Below are 20,477 nucleotides of genomic sequence, written 5' to 3'. Positions count from 1 at the left end.
AAATGTTTTTTAATTAAGTTTCTTACATCGTGTATCTCTCTGTATGCACTTTTAAATACTTGTGACATTGAGTTACAGGCTTTGACTCCTGGGTCTAAAAAGGAAACCAAGTCCTGATAAATGTCAAACACTGACAGCAATTAAAGTCCTATCTTCAGGCCCTGTAGAAAATGCCAGTCAAAATAAACTGCATTCCTGAGACCCAGGGCCAGAAATGAAAGCTATTCAACTCCTCAAGGCCTGGGGACTATCAAGGAAGAGGTGGGTGTGTGAGATTGTAAGGGCTAATTTTGAGAGATAAAATAAGTTCAGTTTCTCTATAATTTTTTTTTAGAGAGAGTCTCGCCCTGTCTACCAGGCTAGAGTGCAGTGGTGCAAGCTCAGCTCACTGCAACCTCCGCCACAGGGTTCAAGCAATTCTCCTGCCTCAGCCTCTCAAATAGCTGAGATGACAGGTGCCCACCACCATGCCTGGCTCATTTTTGTGTTTTAGTAGAGATGGGGTTTCACCATGTTGGTCAGGCTGGTCTCAAACTCCTGACCTCAAATGATCTGCCCACCTTGGCCTCCCAAAGTGCTGGGATTACAGGTATGAGCCACTGCACCTAGCCAGTTTCCCTACAAATTAATCATCAATGTCAAAGGCACACTGATGCAAGACCAGCATATGGGCCCCTATGTCAAATTAACAAGGTTTTCTTGACGCATTAGCTGACTCCTTAATAAAGATTATAAAGGTTTTAAAAGGCTTATGGAAGTTATATCTTACAGACAAGATTAAAATTTTATAGACTGTCATATAAAATTTTGAAAAACAAATTTAATTAGCTTCATGCAGTTTTTATTAGGGCTTATTGTTTGGAAAATTAAGTCTATCATAAAGAATGAAGATTTCACCTTTTTAAAAAAATCCTTTGAGTTATTACTTTGGTTAAATGAAATGACTTATTTCACAATGACCTGTGATCCTATTTTGTGATACCAAGTGTTTCAAACCTTGGATATTTGACAAATTTTCCAAATCAAATAATAAATTATGTCTTTTCCTGACCTAATTAGTCCTTTAAGATATGAGGTTCCCTAAAGTCCACAAATGACATAATTGGCTTAGTTGGTATAACAATTATACAGGAAGCATTATCAAATATAAAATGGTGTTTGGTTTTCTTAGGGCTGTATTTCTATAAATATGTTATTGGTATGTGTTCCAAAAGTATGGGAAACTCCTATAATTCTGATATGACTTAATGGACATTATAAGTAATAATTATAATTGTTAGGTTAAACTATTGTGTGCCACATAAGTAACAAATTTCCTTGTCAATTGTATCTTTAACTATGACAACTTTTTTGTCATCCATGGACAATTATGGTCTTGTTTTGGTCCTCTTCAGAAGGTGGTTTTATAATCAGCTATAAAACTCTAACTGGTGCTCTTGAATGCAGGTTTCTGATAACTTTGGAGACTGCGACATCCAAATCGAAGAAAAACTTCAGGACTCATGGAGAGCTGAAATGTTTATGACTATCACGCAGAGCAGGATTTAACTGTATCAACTAAACTAATAATAGAAGTCTGAAGTAATCTTTTTAACTTTTTGCCTAAAACGCTGCTGAGCTTTCGTTTTGTTTTTCAGAGTCAAGAAAACTTTTAAGCTATTTTCAATAGGTTTTAACAATTGAGTAAAGTACACTCCTGTGAACAAAATTTAGATCATATTTATTTTCTCTCTACCTGATTCCTCCAGAATTTGGAAACTGTGAGTATTCTTAACTTATGGCAATACAGTTATTTGCCTGAGTGCAATAAGAATCTGTTTTCATTTACAACAGGACACAATTGGAGAAACTTGTTATTTTACCAAGGCTTTGACTGGAATGGTGTGCTTTCCTTTAAGGAATCAAAGTTGACTTACAAAGTCAATAAAATCCCTGGGGAAAACTGGCCATAAACTTGCCTACACAATTCCTGTATAGGGTTCCTGACGTGTGGTAAGTAAAGAATGTAACTTTCTTACAGGCCTAGGAGCCTCAAGTTTTATCTTAGGACCTCAAGAGGAGAGGATCACCTAACTCAGCTCAGCTTTAAAAAAAGTCTTATCTGAGATTCCTTCTATGGAACAAAAAGTTCCATCAAAGCCAATGTAAACGCCTATGTAAAAAATAATTATTCTTGTTGAATTGTATACAAATGATTAGGCCAAGTATAATAAAGCAAAGCAGTCCTACCATGATTTGTCGTTGGTAAAAATGGGAAACTGGAGAGAGAAAAATTGTTTCAAAAACTATAGCACACCTGTTGTTAGATTCTAGTCTTGCCTAATGTTTTTCAATTTTTATTATTTTCTACATTTTGGACCGAATTCTATATTTTCTTGGCTCCAAGTCTTCAAAACATTGTTTTCCATTTTTTCCTTCTTTTTTTCCCCATGTTTTTCTCATTTGGAGTCACCAAAATCCAGGCTGTGCTTTCATAACGCCCTGCAAACTGAAGCTAGACAACTTAAACTTCAGAAGAAAATAACAGCAACATATTTATGTACATAAGCCACTAATAACTGCCTACTGATGTATGGACTTCAGAGTAATGTGGCCAATATTGATTTTCCAGAATTGTTCTTTTGTTTGTTGTTGTTTTTCTTCCTTCCTCCTCCTATTTTCTCTTCCTAGGGCATGAGACTTCACAACTTGCTAAAAATGAGCCTGCCTAACAACTCAGGACCTACCTGTCTAGGAATAAACCATCCTATCCATGAGAGATCAGATGAAACCTGAGACCAGAGACTCATTTTCTTCTAAAATACTTATTCTAAAAGATTTTATTTTTTAAAAAAGGAGGGAAATGTGGAAGAAAAATAATCTTGGGGCCCCCAAATCACTAAGCTAAAGGGAAAAATCAGGCTGGGAACAGCTTAGGGCCAACCTGCCTCCCATTCTTTCAAAATCACCCCTCTGCTCACTGAGATAAATGCATATCTGATTGCCTCCTTTGGAAAGGCTAATCAGAAACTCAAAAGAATGCAACCATTTGTCTCTTATCTACCCATAACCTGGATCACCCTCCCCACTTTGAGTCTTCCTGCCTTCCTTTGAGTTGTCCTGCCTTTCCAGATCGAACCAATATTCATATTGCATATGTTGATTGATGTCTCATGTCTCCCTAGAATGTATAAAACCAAACTGTGCTCTGACCACCTTAGGCACTTGTCGTTGGGACCTCCTGAGGCTGTGTCACAGGTGCGCATCCTCAACCTTGGCAAAATAAACTTTCTAAATTAACTGAGACCTGTCTCAGATTTTCAGGGTTCACATCTTCTTGATCAGTAAGACTTTTCTCCTGCAGTGAGGCAGCAGAATCAATTGGTTAAAACATTAAGTAGAACATCCTGAGACTAGCTTTCTTGCTTACTACTCCATTATTAGAACACTAAAACAAAAGACGCCAAGCCTTAAGTTGATATGTAAAAATAAACTCCAAAATGATTTTTAAAATTTTTTAATGGAGCCATAAATGTTTAGGAAATATAAAGGTAAATATTCATGTAATTCTTATATGGAGAAAGAATTTCTAAGCAAAAGAGCAATGGATGAAGTCACAAGGAAAAAATCAACTTTACTATATAAAAATATAAATCTAGGGCCAGACATGGTGGCTCATGCCTGTAATCCCAGCACTTTGGGAGGCCAAGGCGAGTGGATCATCTGACATCAGGAGTTTGAGACCAGCCTGGCCAGCATAGCGAAATCCTGTCTCTACTAAAAATACAAAAAAATTAGCTGGGTGTGGTGGCAGGCACCCATAATCCCAGCTACTCGGGAGGCTGAGGCACGAGGATCACTAGAACCCACGAGGCGGAGGTTGCAGTGAGCTGAGATCGCACCACTGCATTCCAGCCTGGGCAACAGAGCGAGACTCCGTCTCCAAAAAAGTAAAAATAAAATAAAATTTATATATATATATATATTTAAAGCTAATGCGTATCAAAAGCAACATAAACAAATTTAAACTACAGGTAAAAAATGAACTTTAAAAAATTTGCTACATATTGCTAATGTTCAATAAATATCCTAAAGATACATCAGTACATCTCACACAAATAAAAAGAGATCATATAATATAATGACATCAATCATTAACATCACAATTGGAAAATGGGCAAAGGACAGACAGTTTAGACAAGCCAAACTTTTTGAAATAATTATGACATTTGCTCTCTCAATTTCTCTGACTCACTCAACTCACTCCAGTCCAGCTTCCTCACCCACAGCTAATTTTGATCAGGATATTGGTCTTCATGTTGCCAAATTCTATGCACTTTTTGGTCTTCATCTTAGTCATTCAGTGGCATTCAACTCTGTTATCCACAGGAGCCTTTTGAAAACACTGTTTCCTTGCTTGCTACCACCGCACTCTCCTGCTTTCCCTTTGATCTTGCTGCCACTGTAATTTAGACATTTGCTCACTTCTTCCTTCTATCAGCTCATAGCTGTTGGGGCTCCCCAAGGTTCTAGACTAGTCTTCCTTTTCTACCTTTCCTTTCTCACTGGTCTTTGATCTCTTTCTCGAGCTCACCTGCTCCTGTGTAGTGCAGGCACTGGCACAGGCTCCTCCCTGCCAGTGACCTCATCCACAACCCTACTCCCTCATCTTTCTAATGGCTAATCATTCTTCAGTCACAGCAAAAACTGCATTTCCTCAGAAAGCCTTTTCTACCTCTCTGATTGGTTCAGGTTCCTGCCAGATGCTCTCCTGGGTTCCAATGCTTCTCCTCTGGGATACTTATCTCAACTGTAATTAATAATTTGGGTAATTTTGTTCAGTGCCTCTCTTCTCCACTAGATTGTGTGCTGCATCATATCAAGGGCTATGTTTTACTCTCTGCTAGTACCCAGCACCTTGCCTTGTTCATAGCATGGGTTCATTAAATATATATTGAATATACAGTATAAAGAATAAAAGAAAAGGAAATACCAAATGGTTACGAATGTTAATATTTAATTAGCAGTCAAAGACTATGTAAAATAAAATAACAATATTTTTACCTTTCAGGTTAGCAAAAAAAATGTGTTTTAATAATACCAACACTGGCAAGAGTACAGAGAGACAGGAACTATCATCCCTTACTGATGGGATTATAAATGTGTGCAGCCTTCTTAGAAAGCCTTGAGAAATATGTGTTAAGAAGCTTAAAATATTGGTATCCAAGAAGATGTAAAAAAGAAAAAATAATAAGCTTAAAATATTCCCCTCCTTAGATCCAGCCATTGTCTGTTGTTATGGGCTGAACTATATCTCTCCAAAAATCATAGGTTGAAACCCTAACCCCCAACAGCTCTGAATGTTACTGCACTTAGCTATAAGGGCTTTAAAGGGGGGATTAAGTTAAATAAGGCCATTAGGGTGAGCCCTAATCCAATTTGACCAGTGTTTTACAAGAAAAGGAAATTTGAACATGTAGAGAGACAACAGAGTTGCTCACTCTCAGAAGAAAGACCATGGGAAATCACAGTGAGAAGGCAGCCATCTGCAATCAAACAAGCGAGGCCTCAGAAGAAGCCTTAATCTTGGACTTCCTAGCCTCCAGAACTGTAAGAAAATAAATTTCTCCTGTTTAAGCCACCCAGTGTGTGGTATTTTGTTATGGCAGCACTGGCAAACATATGCATATCTTTCTAGATATGCATACCTAGAAACTTACTCTCAAATAATAATCAGAAATATGGTTAAAGATATGTAAAGCTGCTAAGATACCTAAGGTAAATCTGTATATATTAGTCTATTTACTAAATAGGTCAGTTGTGGTAGTAGGTGCTGTGGATAGGATGGGGAGCAAAACAGGCTATTAGAGATTGCACCTGCATAGGAGATAGATGTTAAACAAATAGGGCATGTGCCTACGTCCTTGGCTAAATGCTATAAAGGGGAAGTTCAAGGTGCAATAAGAAGGTAGAACGGGGTAAAACTATATATATTGGGGTGGGTGTTAGGGGGGTAGAGGAGAAGGATCCAGAGAGAATTCTGTGAATGTGTGATGATTGAGCTACAAGCTGAAGGATGAGCAAGGGTTAGAGGACAAGGACTGCTTTCTGCCTGGAGATGAGCACCACATGGGCAGATCCACTGCCATGGAAGAAGCTTGCTGGCATAGTGGTGCTAGGCACAGTGGACCAAGAGGAACCAAGACAGCTGGAATGAGGAGACATTGAGGGATTTCAAGTACGGCAATATCCCAAGATTGGTAATGTTAAAACATATCAAACTCTTACCAAAGTTTTTCTCTGTGATGTGCTATTGTTTTCTTCCTTTTCCCTTTTTTTTTTTTTTTTTTTTGGTATTTTTCATAGTTATATCTGGGGAACATGTATTATATTGTCAGGAAAAAAAATAATAATACATTAAAGTTTGGCGACTGGGAGTGAAACGGATGTTTGTACAAATGTCCTTTTCCATTAAGGAGCCTAAAAAGAATGGCAAGAGTTTGATCACAACATAAAGTGTGTACTTAAAATTCCTTACAGCAAATAGGTTTTCCAGTTTGTCTCTTTGCTTTGGCATATGACTTTGTGGAAAATGGGCTTAAAAGAGAAATGTAATTGGGACAGGGAGAAGCTCCTCGTCTTAAAAAATGTTTACTTTCTATGTGAGCTCTATTTTTGGAATTTTATATGCCCTCTAAGGTAATTTTCCTCAATAAGACCTAAAGCAATGTCCCAAATGGCTTAAAATAGCCTCACCTATCTATCCCCTACTTTGTGAATCACGCTGTAGCACCTGGGTTGCTATCTTCTCACACTCTGAGCTCACCCTGGGCTCCTGGGCTACAGAGTTGCAGCAGGCACTGACTGTGAGGGAAACGACTGCCCTGTACACGATTCTCCTAATTAGAGTGCTCCAAACAGCATGACTCTTTCCCCTGTGGTCCCAGAACAACAATCTCTGTCAAAGAAAATCCCATGCACTCTCTGTCCCCAAGTCATTGGCTCTCATTTAAAAAGAAATTGGTTTTTAGGACAGTGAAACTATTCTGTATGCCACTATAATGGTAGGTGCGTGCCATTATACATTTGTACAAACCCGTAAAATGTACAACAGCAAGAGTGAATCCTAATGTGTAAACTATGGACTCTGGGTGATAATGATGTGTCAGTGTGGGTTCATCAATTGTAACAAATGTACCGCTCTAGTCAGGAAGGTTAATCACGGGAGAGGTATGCATATCTGGGAGTATGGGGGCTATGGAAAATCTCTGTACTTTCTGCTCAATATTGCTTTGAACATAAAACAGATCTAAAAAAGGAAAGTTTTTTTTTAAGTGCCAATAAACCTAAAAGGAAAGGTGGGGAGGGGGAAATTGGTTGTGTAATATATTCATCTCAAGAGCTTAACTACTCGATGTTCTTTATTTTGGCTGTAATTGCAGTCACCCTCCAATTGTATCCCTCCCACCCTGTAGTTAATGGTTAACAGCAAGATGAGACATAATGAGAAAGATCCAGGTGCTGGCATAATAAGACCCATATTGAGTCCTAGTGCACAGTATGTACCTGGCACTCTGGGGCCATGTCTTTGATAGCTAACTTCAGAATAAAGTCTACAAGGGAGTGATTCTTCCCCTTTTACACATGAGGAAAATGAATCTTTGTGAGGCTAAGTCTTGCCTAAGACTTATGTGACTAGTGACTTTATTAAAGAGATAAAGTGACGTGCCTAACCAAGCATGTGACATCTGGTTCCTGGATTAGCAGTACTAAATCCTTTATCTTTAACAACAGCAACAACTTTATTCTATTTCCATGTGAAACTGCCTGTAAATGTGACTTTTAACCATGTACCAATTTAAACAGAATTCTATAATAATAGAATAACTTTATTCTATTTCCATGTGAAACTGCCTGTAAATGTGACTTTTAACCATGTACCAGTTTAAACAGAATTCTATAATAATCTATACGTCTTTAGGAATTCATCTGAAAGAATTTTATATGAGGAGTATTTTGTAACGTAGTCTAATCCTATCATCAGAGCCAAGAAGACTACAAATGAGTGGACTAGCTATACTTGGAAACACTATCAGGGAAAGCATTCAAATGTTCAACTAGTAAAATGATAGTTCTTTGAGAAATAATAAAGATAAGCTTAGTAACCATGCACTGTACATCCTTTTGGGAAGCCAAACAATGTTTTAAACTAATCAGTAAAATAACTTTTTTTAATTGGGGAAATGAACAGACCCTGCTCGGTCACACTATTACACACTAAATCAATGCAAAACTGTCACCAACATCATATCATAAGTTATATAGTGGCTAAACAGAGGAGAGCTATAAGAAGAAACTCCTGTGAGCTTATAATGCTTCACGCCTCAGGCACTTGGAATCTTTTCCTAAAGCAAAATTCAAGGACTTGTCTTACTCATCCCAGAGCTGCAGTAGCCAAACTAAGCCCATACAAACCATATGCCACTGAGATCATAACCCCAAATGACATTAAATTAGGTCGTGTATAATAATGTTTTCCCTACTGGCTCTCCACTCTCTGGTGATGAGGCTTGTTATGAAAATGTATTCATCAGTTTGGGCGGCCATAACAAAATACCATAGGCTGAGTAGCTTAAGCAACAGAAACTTGTTTCTCACAGTTCTGGAGGCTAGGAAGTCCCAGATCTAGGTTCTGGCTAATTCAGTTCCTGGTGAGGGCTCTCTTCCTGGCTTGCAGATGGCTGCCTTCTCACTGCAACCTCACATGACCGCTTTTTTTTTATGCACTTTTTTTTTTATGCACTGCAACCTCACATGACCACTTTTTTTTTATGTGGGGATAGAGAGAGAAAGAACAAGCTCTCTGATGTCTCTTCTTATAAGGGTATTAATCCCATTAGGCCAGGACCCTACCCTCATGAACTCATCTCACCCTAGTTATCTCCCAAAGGCTCCATTTCCAAATACCATCACATTGGAGATTAGGGCTTCAATATATGAATGGGGGAAGGCGAAGCACAAACATTCAGTCTATAACAGAACATATGTTACCTGCCAATGTTCAATATAAAATTACCAATTATCTTCCCATTGTAATATAAAAGAGAAACATAAAAGTCAATGAAGTAAAGGGAAAATGAAAAACTCCGGAATTTTGTAAAGTAATTAACTGAAGGCATCTAGAAAAAAATTTCTAAGTGTCAACACTTCTGACAGAGGAGGAGGAGGAGGAGATGCAGAGGGAGGAGATGAGGGAGGGGAAAAGGAAAAGGGAGAGGGAAAGCATCTTATTAGGTATGTAAACTAAAAATAAAATCCTAAGCCTCCCATCAACTGAACAGATCCCCTCTTCGCCAAGGGGATTCCATAAAAACCTTAAAAACTTAGTTCTGAGCCCTGACGGGACGGGAGGCCAGATGCGCCTCGTTGTACTCCCTGTCTTTTATGGTTTAGACACAACAATTGACCAGCATTAATGTTAAAATAGAGATCATGACACTGACAGAACAAAGCCTTTGTGGCAATAAGATACCTAATTATAAACAGGACCTAAGGCCATGCTAGGCAAGGGTTAAGTTGTGTACCCCTACACTTAAAGAATAAACTATGTTCTGACCGCCACAAGGTTTTTCTTTTCCTCTAGCAGCTAAACAACACCGGCCCTGACATAAGCAGTATTAAAACAATTTGCAGCTCCATCAGATGCTGACTAGCTGATTCCCTTGTTCCACCAGCCATTACTACAGTTTTGATTGGACAAGAGATTGATTTCAATAACTTTCTCCTGACAAGACTACCAACCATGGACTGGTTCTAGCCAGTTTATGGGGGCTGCACACTCACTCACCTTCCTGTCCTAAGAAGATCTTTTCATGAATAGGGCCTAATTGTAATATATTTAAACGTTAAGTCTCCATCCCAAAGTGAACATGGGTCATACATGCTACATGCATGTTTGTTCAAAATTCCTGTGTCCACAGAACTGTGTCAGGACCACCTTCATGAATATTTGTAGCTCCTCCTATAACCTGTTGCATATGGATGCTTAGCCACACCGTTCAGCATAAAGCTCCTACCCCCTACCCCTCCTCCTTTGAAGTGCCTGTCTCCAGTCTTTCTGGAGGCTATGCTTCCTAGGCTGTGGGATGGCCACCTTGCAGGCTATAAGCTTTACAAGAAATAAAGTCCCCTCTCCTTTTCTAAATGTATACACTGTATACATTTAGGGTAAAAAAAACTTATTTTTTTAATAAATAGTTAATAGGTACCAGGCACTGTTCAAAGCACTGTATATACATTACTTATTGAATATTCACAGCACCTTTATGAGGTCTATACTATGATCACCAATCCCATTTACATGTGGGGAATTGGAGGCAAAGAGAGCTCAAGCAGCTTGCTCAGAGTTATGCTGCTAGTAAATGAAGGACACAGAAGGCCAGCTCCAGAGCACTTGCTCCTGACCACTCCTCTCCGCTGCCTTTCTAGCAACTCCTCCACCTTAGCACCTAGAAGAAGAGAGAAAAGTCCACAGAACATTATGCTAAAAGCTCCCTATAGAGTTGTCACTGGTACCTGAAATTCTATCATTAGTTTCATTTCCTTGGATTAAGGAATTGCCTCCAATGAAAATTAAATTCAAATATAATCTGAAATACAAGAAGCCACTGCCAATCATGACACTTGATAGTATGTGTTCTCTCCCAGGTTTGTGAGAACTCCCCTAAGACGGCCACGCCCCACCTGTGCTGTAGTGAGATACTATAAGAATGAGAGTGCAGCCATCTGAAAGTAGATCAATGATTAAAAAAACTAAGATTACAAATATCTTTCATTGCTTTAAATTGAGAGCATGGAGGGAGAATATACAATGGAGAAAGGTAATTTTATTAAAAAAAAAAAAAAAAAAAGACAGCCGGGTGCAGTGGCTCACACCTGTAATCACAGCAGTTTGGGAGGCCACGGCGGGCAGATCACCTGAGGTCAGGAATTCAAGACCAGCCAGGCTAACATGGTGAAATTCCATCTCTACTAAAAATACAAAAATTAGCCAGGCGTGGTGGTGCATGCCTGTAGTCTTGGCTACTCAGGAGGCTGAGGCAGGAGAATTGCTTGAACCCTGGAGGCAGAGGTTGTCGTGAGCCGAGATCTCACCACTGCACTCCAGCCTGGGCAATAGAATGAGACTTCAACTCAAAAAAAAAGAAAAAAGAAAAATAAAAAAGAAGAAAAAAAAAAAGGAGGCATCATACTACCTGACTTCAAACTATACTACAAGGCTACAGAAATCAAAACAGCATGGTAACAGGTAACAGGTACCAAAACAGACACATAGACCAGTGGAACAGAATAAAGAACTCAGAAATAAGACCACACTTATATAACCACCTGATCTTTGGCAAATCTGACAGAAACAAGCAATGGGGAAAGGATTCCCTATTTAATAAATGGTGCTGGGAAAATTGGCCAGCCATACGCAGAAAACTGAAACTGGGCCACTTCCTTACACCTTTTACAAAAATTAACTCAAGATGGATTAAAGACTTAAATGTAAATCCCAAAACCATAACAGCCCTAGAAGAAAACCTAGGCAGTACCATTCAGGACATAGGCGTGGGCAAACACTTCATGATGAAAACACTAAAAGCAATTGCAACAAAAGTCAAAATTGACAAATAGGATCTAATTAAACTAAACAGCTTCTGCACAGCAAAAGAAACTATCATCAGAGTGAACAGACAACTTATGGAATGGGGGGAAATGTTTGCAAGCTACTCATCTAACAAAAGTCTAATATCCAGAATCTACAATGAACTTAAACAAATTTACAAGAAACAAACAAGCCCATCAAAAAGTGGGCAAAGGATATGAACAGACACTTCTCAAAAGAAGACATTTATGCGGCCAAACAAACATGAAAAAAGCTCAACATCACTGATCATTAGAGAAATGCAAATCAAAACCACAATGAGATACCATCTCACACCAGTCAGAATGGCAATTATTAAAAAGTCAAGAAACAATAGATGCTGACAAGGCTGTGGAGAAATAGGAACACTTTTACACTGTTGGGGGGAAAGTAAATTAGTTCAACCATTGTGGAAGACAATGTGGTGATTCCTCAAGGATCTAGAATGAGAAATACCATTTGACCCAGCAATCCCATTACTGGGTATACACCCAAAGGAATATAAATCATTCTACTATAAAGACACATGCACATGTATGTTTATTGCAGCACTACTTATAGCAAAGACATAGGACCAACCCAAATGCCCATCACTGATAGAGTGGATAAAGAAAATGTGGTGCACATACACCATGGAATACTATGCAGCCATAAAAAAGAATGAGATCATATCCTTTGCAGGGACATAGACGAAGCTGGAAGCCATCACCCTCAGCAAACTGACACAGGAACAGAAAACCAAACACCACATGTTCTCACTCACAAGTGGGAGTTAAACAATGAGAACACATGGACATAGGGAGGGGAACAACGCACACATTGGGGCCTATCAGAGGGTAGAGGGCAAGGAGAGGGAGAGCATTAGGACAAATACCTAATGCATGCAGCGCTTAAAACCTAGATGACAGCTTGATAGGTGCAGCAAACCACCATGGCACATGTACACCTATGTAACAAACCTGCACATTCTGCACATGTATTCCAGAACTTCAAAGAAAAAAGAAAAAATCTTGGGTGTACATCGGTAGAGACATTCTGTATCCTTCAAAGTATATCATGTGGGCAAGTACATATGGTGACTTCCGTGGAGCATAGAAGAAGCACTGCCAAGGTCCATCTGGGGTTACAAAAGCCCTGGGCCAATAAACTCGGTTTCTTCTCCCAAAGATCTTTCATTTAGCACAATCTTCCCTTCTACGAGCCCCAGACTACACAGAACAATGTTAAGAGAAGCATGTTAAGCTGAAGGAGATGATGACTAGAAAGCTAAACAGACTAAAAGTATTAAAAATGCACTTCCACAGAATAAATAAATGACAGGGAAACTGTTTTACTTCAGTTTTGTATTCATGTGATGTTGGAGAGAGAAGGCAAGTCAGTTTAATAACAAGAGAGACTTCATATGATGTTTTTTTCGCTAAGGACAACAGAACAATAACGTCGGATTTCTTTATTCACTTTAATTCAGCAAACACAGGTTCTAATGAGTCTGGGGAAAAAGTAGCATTCTATAAAAAGGCCTAAGCTTTACCCTTTGTTGTACCTCATTCTTTCTGCCAAATTTGTATTTTCTACTAGACTGACAGTTCCACAAGTGTGGGGACTGGGCATGTCTTCTTCCACCCTGTGATACTCAGACAATGTTTGGCTCACAGTAGGTGTTCAATAAATACGTTAAATTAATTAATGTTGATCACTGTGGTTTTGTGTGAATCATGAGACTGATGAAGATGTATTAGAAACTACATTCAAGGAGAAGTGGGGAAAAAAAGAAACCACATTCAAAGTAGGCAAGGGGAAAAGCTCTTCTCCTCCTATGCATATAATACTGAATGTAATGTTGATGGTTATAGATTATTAAAAGGTTGAGAGAGGGAAAGGCCTTAGAGCAGTCGGGAGAGAAGAAAAAAAGTAAGGATAAGAGTAAGCTTTTCTCTTCAAGTTATTTTCATTAGCTCAAAGCAGACAAAATATTGAACACAAAATTGTTCCTTAAAATAAGAATATATATATATATATATATGTATATATTTACAAGGTCTCATTCTGTTACCCAGGTTGGAAAGCAGTGGCATGATCACCGTTCACTGCAGCCTCAACCTCTTGGGCTCAAGCAATCTTCCCACCTCAGCCTTCCAAGTAGCTGGGACTATGGAAGCACCACCACACCCTGCTATTTTTTGTTTGTTTGTTTTTTGAGAGACAGAGTCTCACTATGTTGCCCAGACTGGTCTCAAACTCCTTAGTTCAAGTGATCCTCCCACCTTGGCCCCCCAGAGTGCTGGGATTCCAGGTGTGAACCACAGCACCACGCCAAAAGTAAGAATATTTGATTACATTTTAGAGATAGAAAGAGTTAAGTATTCAAGTATACATTCACTTATACATATACGGCATTATGTAGATTAAGAAAATGTGGCACATATACACCATGGAATACTATGCAGCCATAAAAAATGATGAGTTCGTGTCCTTTGTAGGGACATGGATGAAACTGGAAAACATCATTCTCAGTAAACTATCGCAAGGACAAAAAACCAAACACCGCATGTTCTCACTCATAGGTGGGAATTGAACAATGAGAACTCATGGACACAGGAAGTGGAACATCACACTCCGGGGACTGTTGTGGGGTGGGGGGAGGGGGGAGGGACAGCATTAGGAGATACACCTAATGCTAAATGACGAGTTAATGGGTGCAGGGAATCAACATGGCACATGGATACATATGTAACAAACCTGCACATTGTGCACATGTACCCTAAAACCCTAAAGTATAATAAAAATAAATAAATAAATAAATAAATAAATAAAAAGAATGAAGAATTAGACTCACCAACTACTTTCCAGTACTCTGCCCATTCACCTCTGGTTCCTCTGATTTGTGCTCTATGCTTATTGTTTCTCCATTCTATTCAGTCATATTTTTAACTTTTTTAATCCAGCAATTTTTATTCTGCATGTTAGTCTAATAATTATGGAATTCATTGCTGACTCACAGAATCTAAACAGGTTAATTCAGGCAAATGCCCGAAGCAGAGATAAGCAGATAAAGATGTCACAAGGACACAGTTTACAAATGTTATACATAATAGATGCTGTGATTCCATAGATTAAGGCAAACAACATTGCAACCTAAAAGTGAATTCTGTAAATAGGGTAACTATCTCTGTTTTAAAAGCCCCATAGATGCTAAAGTTTATTCAAGGAACTAGTAAGCCATGTTTCTTTCTATGTTTTCATATTTCCTGTGGCTCCAAGAGGCCATTGTAATAAATAGTAAATTACAGTTTTGGTTTTTGTTTATCTCTGTTCTCACATCTGGAAACTGGAAACTAATCATATTCCTGGTTCACACAGCCTGCATACTCTGCTCATTGTGGAACATATATTAAAATGAGAGGCAATAAGCAGGTGTTTACTTTATAACAGAACATGGAAGGTTAGAGGTAGAAGAGTTCTTAGAGATCACTCAGTCCAACACCCCCATCTTTTAACTTTAGCAACCGGAAGCTGAAAGAAGGGTTGAAGATTGCCCTTTGTCCCTGAGTATGCATTTGGCAAGGGATATATTTTGAAATATTTGTGTCTCAAAGAATTCTCATTCCTCAAACTTGCTGATCACCAGGAGTAATAAAGGTTGCCTTATACACTTTCATATGTCTTATAGACATTATGTGTCTGGGAAGCCTGAAGTTAAAAATAAAATAATATTACCCCAAACAAAACTTACTTAGTTCCGGGGTTGGCAACAGCAGGAGATTGAGAAACTATCCTCTGGTAGCTGACATTTAATGGGACTTATAAAAAGAAAAGTTGTATTATTGCTGTGTAACTGTGAAGTGCAGGACAAACATGTCTACTGTGGAGCCTTCTAGCATCACAGTAGAGCAGAGAGAATAGCCGCCTGTACATGTCACTGACTCCACAGCGGACCAAGCCCATGCATTCCCCTCTTGGGAGCTTTCCTGCTAGCATCTTCTTCCCCAGATATCAGGTGCTCTGCCTAGCCATAACAAAACAGTGCTGAGGGCAGGAGAATTTTAGCTCCCTCTCCCATCTAGAAACCAAATGGACTCCCTGAAAGAAAAACAAGTATGTCAAATCTCTCAAAGGTAGTGACTTGTTATGTGGGATCCCCAGTTCCTTAGAAAGTCTACCAAAGAGTGGAACAATTTTCAGTATTTCAAACGGAAATCACACATTGAGCCACAAGGCTACACAGACTAAGTATAGCATCAAGTTTCTTTCCTTTGGCTTAAATTCCGTCACTCAGTGGGATTATCTCAGGCTTATCAGGAGCTCTGGAGAGTGGTTAAAGATATCTCAGATAACTAAAAATGAAGAAATCATTACCCATTAGATGACAATAAGGTCCCTTGAAAGACAAGATGAAATAATAAGAGAGATTTCTGTGGGTATGAGAAAGACTCGGAAGTACTGGTTTTAAACCAAAGAAAACTTTATATCCAAAGATTCCTCAAAAAAATTATCTAAGAGAAACCCCCTCCCCTATTCCAGCTCTCCCCTCCGGTTCCATGACAATCACTCACTGGGCAGGGCAGGGAGGTTTTCCTGTGACTGGTGACTTGGGGTCGGTGGCGTTCCCGGAGTCCTCTCTGATCCTCCTCTCTCCAGCTGTGGCCCCAGAAGCTGCTCATCCATTTGGCAAAAGACACATCATCATCATCATCATCTTTGTGCTCCATGTAAAGGTGATGCCAAATACTGAAGGCCTGTCCCTAAATGCGACAGAGGGAAATATCACCCAACAGGGCTGACAATGAAACCCAGGATCTCTCCCAGAAGACAAAATGAAACTGGTCTTTTTAAAATGGTCTCCGATACTGGCATCCTTAAAGGAGAAAGATTTACTAAACAACCACTTCATCATCAGGCAGCCTTGGGCAACGTCTATTTATAAATTGTGCAGCCCACATTCCCCTCCCCTTGTCTTTTTAAATTGAGAGGCTTTCTAATCCTTCCATTGCTGGGGCTTGTGCCTCACAGCCTAAGGGTGGGAAGCAGAGTCCACTGCCTGGTTTTCCCTGTGCTTTGCTGCCAATGACATGTGATGGCATCTCCAGCTGTCAATGATGATGGAGCATGACCCTCACAATATGCCTGTCAGCTCCAGGCAAGCTCTGAAATGGGGCCACATACAAGGAACAGACTGACCACAGCTTGCAAGGTAGCCAGCTGTTGCCATGTCATATCTAGAGCTAGATACTCTCCTAATAAAATGATATTGATATAAAATCCAGCTCCTGGATCAAAAGGAGTTTTTAAAATTGAGGTATTACTTATACATGTACAAATGTAAATAATATACAAGTACATGTAAAATGTACAAATCATAAGTGCACAGCTTGATGAATTTTTATATACATATACCCCTGTGTTACCACCACCATGCAGGTAAAGACATAGAACATTGCCAGCACCCCAAGTGGCTCCATGTATCCCCCTTCCAATCCATACTCCCTTCAAAAGTTTACCATTAATGATCTGACACAATAATGGTGTCACCATAGATTAATTTGCTTATTTTTGAACTTACTTTCAATGGCATTATACAGTATGCATTATCCTGTGTTATTCAACATGCCAGTGAGATATATCCATGTTTTTGCAGTAACAATAGTTGATGCTGTGTGTAGTATTGCATTGCATCAACATGCCACAATTTTTTAAAAATTCAGTCTACTAGTGATGGTCATTTTAGGCTGTCATTTAGGTTATTTCTATTGGGGCTTTTATAAAGTTTATATAAATTTTATAGTCCCTGTCTTTTAGTGGGCATTTTTTTCAAGGTAAAGAGAATATTACATTTATGGAACTCCTACTTTGCATCAAGTATGGAGCCAAGTATTGCATATACGCTAATTTTCTTTTTTTTCTTTCTTTTTTTTTTTTTTTTTTTTTTTGAGATGGAGTCTCGTCCTGTCGCCCAGGCTGGAGTGCAATGGCATAATCTCAGCTCACTGCAACCCCCGCCTCCCAGGTTCAAATGATTCTCCTGCCTCAGCCTCCCAAGTAGCTGGGATTAAGGGCGCCCACCACCAAGCCCAGCTAATTTTTGTACTTTAAATAGACATGGGGTTTCACCATGTTGACCAGGCTTGTCTCAAACTCTTGACCTCGTGATCTGCCTGTCTCAGCCTCCCAAACTGCTGGGATTACATGCGTGAGCCACCACGCCAGACTCCATATATGCTAATTTTCTTATAACAACCTGGGAGATTTGTATGACATTTTATTGATATGGAAGTTGAGATGCAAATAGATCACCCCTTGCCAAAGTGAAATTAATACTAAGCGGCAAAGCCAAGTTTGAAGCGGGGAATAGAAAAACAAAGTCCAGGCTCTTTCCACCATCCTGCCAGTATTTCAAGAGAACTTGGAGAAGTCTCGCATTTTCAATCAGGAATTCTTGGCCATTTGCCATATGAAAATCCTTCCTTGAGCTGCAAAAAGATAAGCTTGATAACTATGACCAATGTGTGCAGAGCATGGTATCACAACTTTTATGTTACTAAGTAAAGGAGCCAAAGCTTATCTTGTAACATTTTCATTTTTTGCAAATGGCCAAGACTTCCTGTGTTATCACAACTCATTGCTGGAGGAATTAAGCACATCCTGTGGGACTTCACTGGAACAGGACTTTTTGGAAGAGTGTGCCTAATTTCCTCCAGACTGCACCCCATATGCCTTTTCCATTTTCTTTCTCAGTTTTACTTTGTATCCTTTCAACATAATAAATCTTATCCATGAGTACAACTATATGCTGAGTTCTAGCAAATCCCCAAACTGGGGATGACAGCTACTATCAGAAGTGGGATTTGCTAAGAAACAACCCAAACCACTGAACTATGGCTAAAGCAAGGTTTGGGAAAAGGAAGGATGAAGAAGACATGATGGTGAACCTTCAGTGCCCAGTGGCTACCTAGCCATCAGTAGGATGAGTCAGCTGCTGGGATGATGTCTGTTGTGAGAGGTAAAGGTTACCTACAGAATTCAAAATGACAGATCCAACCCCAGGACAACTAGTTCATTAGATTCCTTGGCTGCTTTTGGCCATGGGTAGCTAAAATGAAGGGATTAAAAAGTGCAGCCTGGCTGATGCCTTTGGGTTTTGTTCTCTCCTCTAGATGAGAAGAGAAAGGGCCCAAACATTCCCAAAACACATTTTGCATGGGCCAAAAATGTTAAAAGTTTGCATTGCTTTCTCCTCCAAGTGGGAAGGAAGAGAAAGCAATGCAAACTTTTAACATTTTTGTTAAGTCAGTTCCAAGAGCTAGAACAAGGCTTTAGATAAACCAGCAAGAAAGGGGAGGGGGGAATAATACCCCATCGCCTGGTACAGCAGCCCCTTGCATTCCAACTGGGAATCTCTTAGCAGGTATAATGTAAATCATATATGCTGAATTTACCACTTTACTACTAGGAGTTTGAGTAAACCTGTAATAAAAAAAAGAGAGAGAGATTTTTTAAAATGGCTTCTATTTTGTGGCTATTGCACCTGAATATATGATAAAAACTGATGTAAAATATTATATGCTTATACTTTCATAAATGTTTGAGGGATTACCCCAGTTAGGGAAAGCTACTCCATAAGAAGTATTAGGAGAATATGCACCTCTTGATTTTTGTTGCTAGTAGATGAATTACAATGTAAACTCTGAGCATTTAAGTACTGAAATCTCCATAACTGATTATTTTTGCTATAATTTTTGCCTGTTGGAGCCTATGGGAAAAGGTAGACAACATAGAAGCATAGCTCATCTCCACTGGAAAAAACACCTTTTGAATTTTAAAAAGCAGTTTTTAGTTTGCTAATAAGTTCTTATAAAATCAGGTGTCTGTCTGACCCTTAGAAGCTAATGATTTTCCAGCCTAATGTGCATATTTTGGAGTAGGTCAATTGGACTCTAAATATGACTGTGTAAAAAGGGCTTAGAAAACATTTCTTGTCAACTGGACTCGGAACACAGCTGTTTGGCCCTGTATCTTCTTGGCTTTGCTGCTGCTATAGAGGAAAAGTTGCTAGCTAGTTTGGAATCCTGAATTCATAGATCGTAACTGCCTGGAGTTTATGCTAAGCTTGATATTGTCTGTGAGGGATTGTTCCAATCTCTGAAGACAGGCATAGGCTCAAGGAACAGAACTCAGCCTCTGGGACTATTGCAGGTTTGTTTACAACACTCCTCTGTGGGGGTCACCTGCAGATGCCTACGGGAAAGGGCTTGTCCTTTGAAAGGACCATTTGAAACCGAATTAGTTGCACCAGAAATGATGGATCCCAAGAACCCCGTCAAAAGCTGAAAGCTGGGAGAGAGCACATCACAGAGAGTGGGACCCCTCCATCCACTCCTGACAGATAGGGCTCTTGACCCCTTATGGGATAGCTCACTGCTATTAATTTGTGTTCAGCTTGCCAGAGTATTTTGAAATTTGCAATGATGGATTGATAGTCTGACTCTTCTTTGCTCACCTCTCTTCTTAGTTAGGCAGTTTTATTGCTAAATGCAGCTGTTCCTAGATAGAAATTGATATTTTCTAGGCTGCTTCTTGAATAAATAATCAGGACAAAAGGGATAGGGTAATGTAAACACATTCTGAAAATTTTTGAAAATTCAGGATTTTGACCTAGCCCATTCTGGAACATGATATTTTTTCTGGTTGTTACACGAGACAATGATTTTCTATGTAAATTCTTTTGTCCCTCTTACAAACCCAACCCTTCCTTATAAATGGTCTAGATAAGAATAAACAACGGCTGGGGAAAATGTAAAGTTATTATTTCTGA

General features: G+C 39.2%; 1 protein-coding gene across 3 annotated transcripts in view; it reads right to left on the bottom strand.

Annotated features, from left to right (window-relative positions):
• Nucleotides 1-20,477, bottom strand: part of LNP1 (leukemia NUP98 fusion partner 1) — a 55,670-nt gene that overhangs the window by 10,918 nt on the left and 24,275 nt on the right. For 2 of the 3 annotated variants that reach the window (XM_055259089.2, XM_055259088.2), the window contains one exon: nt 16,222-16,410. In XM_055259089.2, coding sequence (XP_055115064.2) covers nt 16,222-16,377 — 156 coding nt within the window. In that variant the 5' untranslated portion in view covers nt 16,378-16,410. Of the gene's footprint in view, nt 1-16,221; nt 16,411-19,017; nt 19,130-20,477 lie in introns of all 3 variants that reach the window. The other variant, XM_055259086.2, reaches the window with a different exon arrangement.

Source organism: Symphalangus syndactylus, chromosome 21 (genome assembly GCF_028878055.3).
Source record: "Symphalangus syndactylus isolate Jambi chromosome 21, NHGRI_mSymSyn1-v2.1_pri, whole genome shotgun sequence".
Lineage (NCBI taxonomy): Eukaryota > Metazoa > Chordata > Mammalia > Primates > Hylobatidae > Symphalangus > Symphalangus syndactylus.
This window is presented reverse-complemented; position numbering and strand designations above follow the sequence as displayed.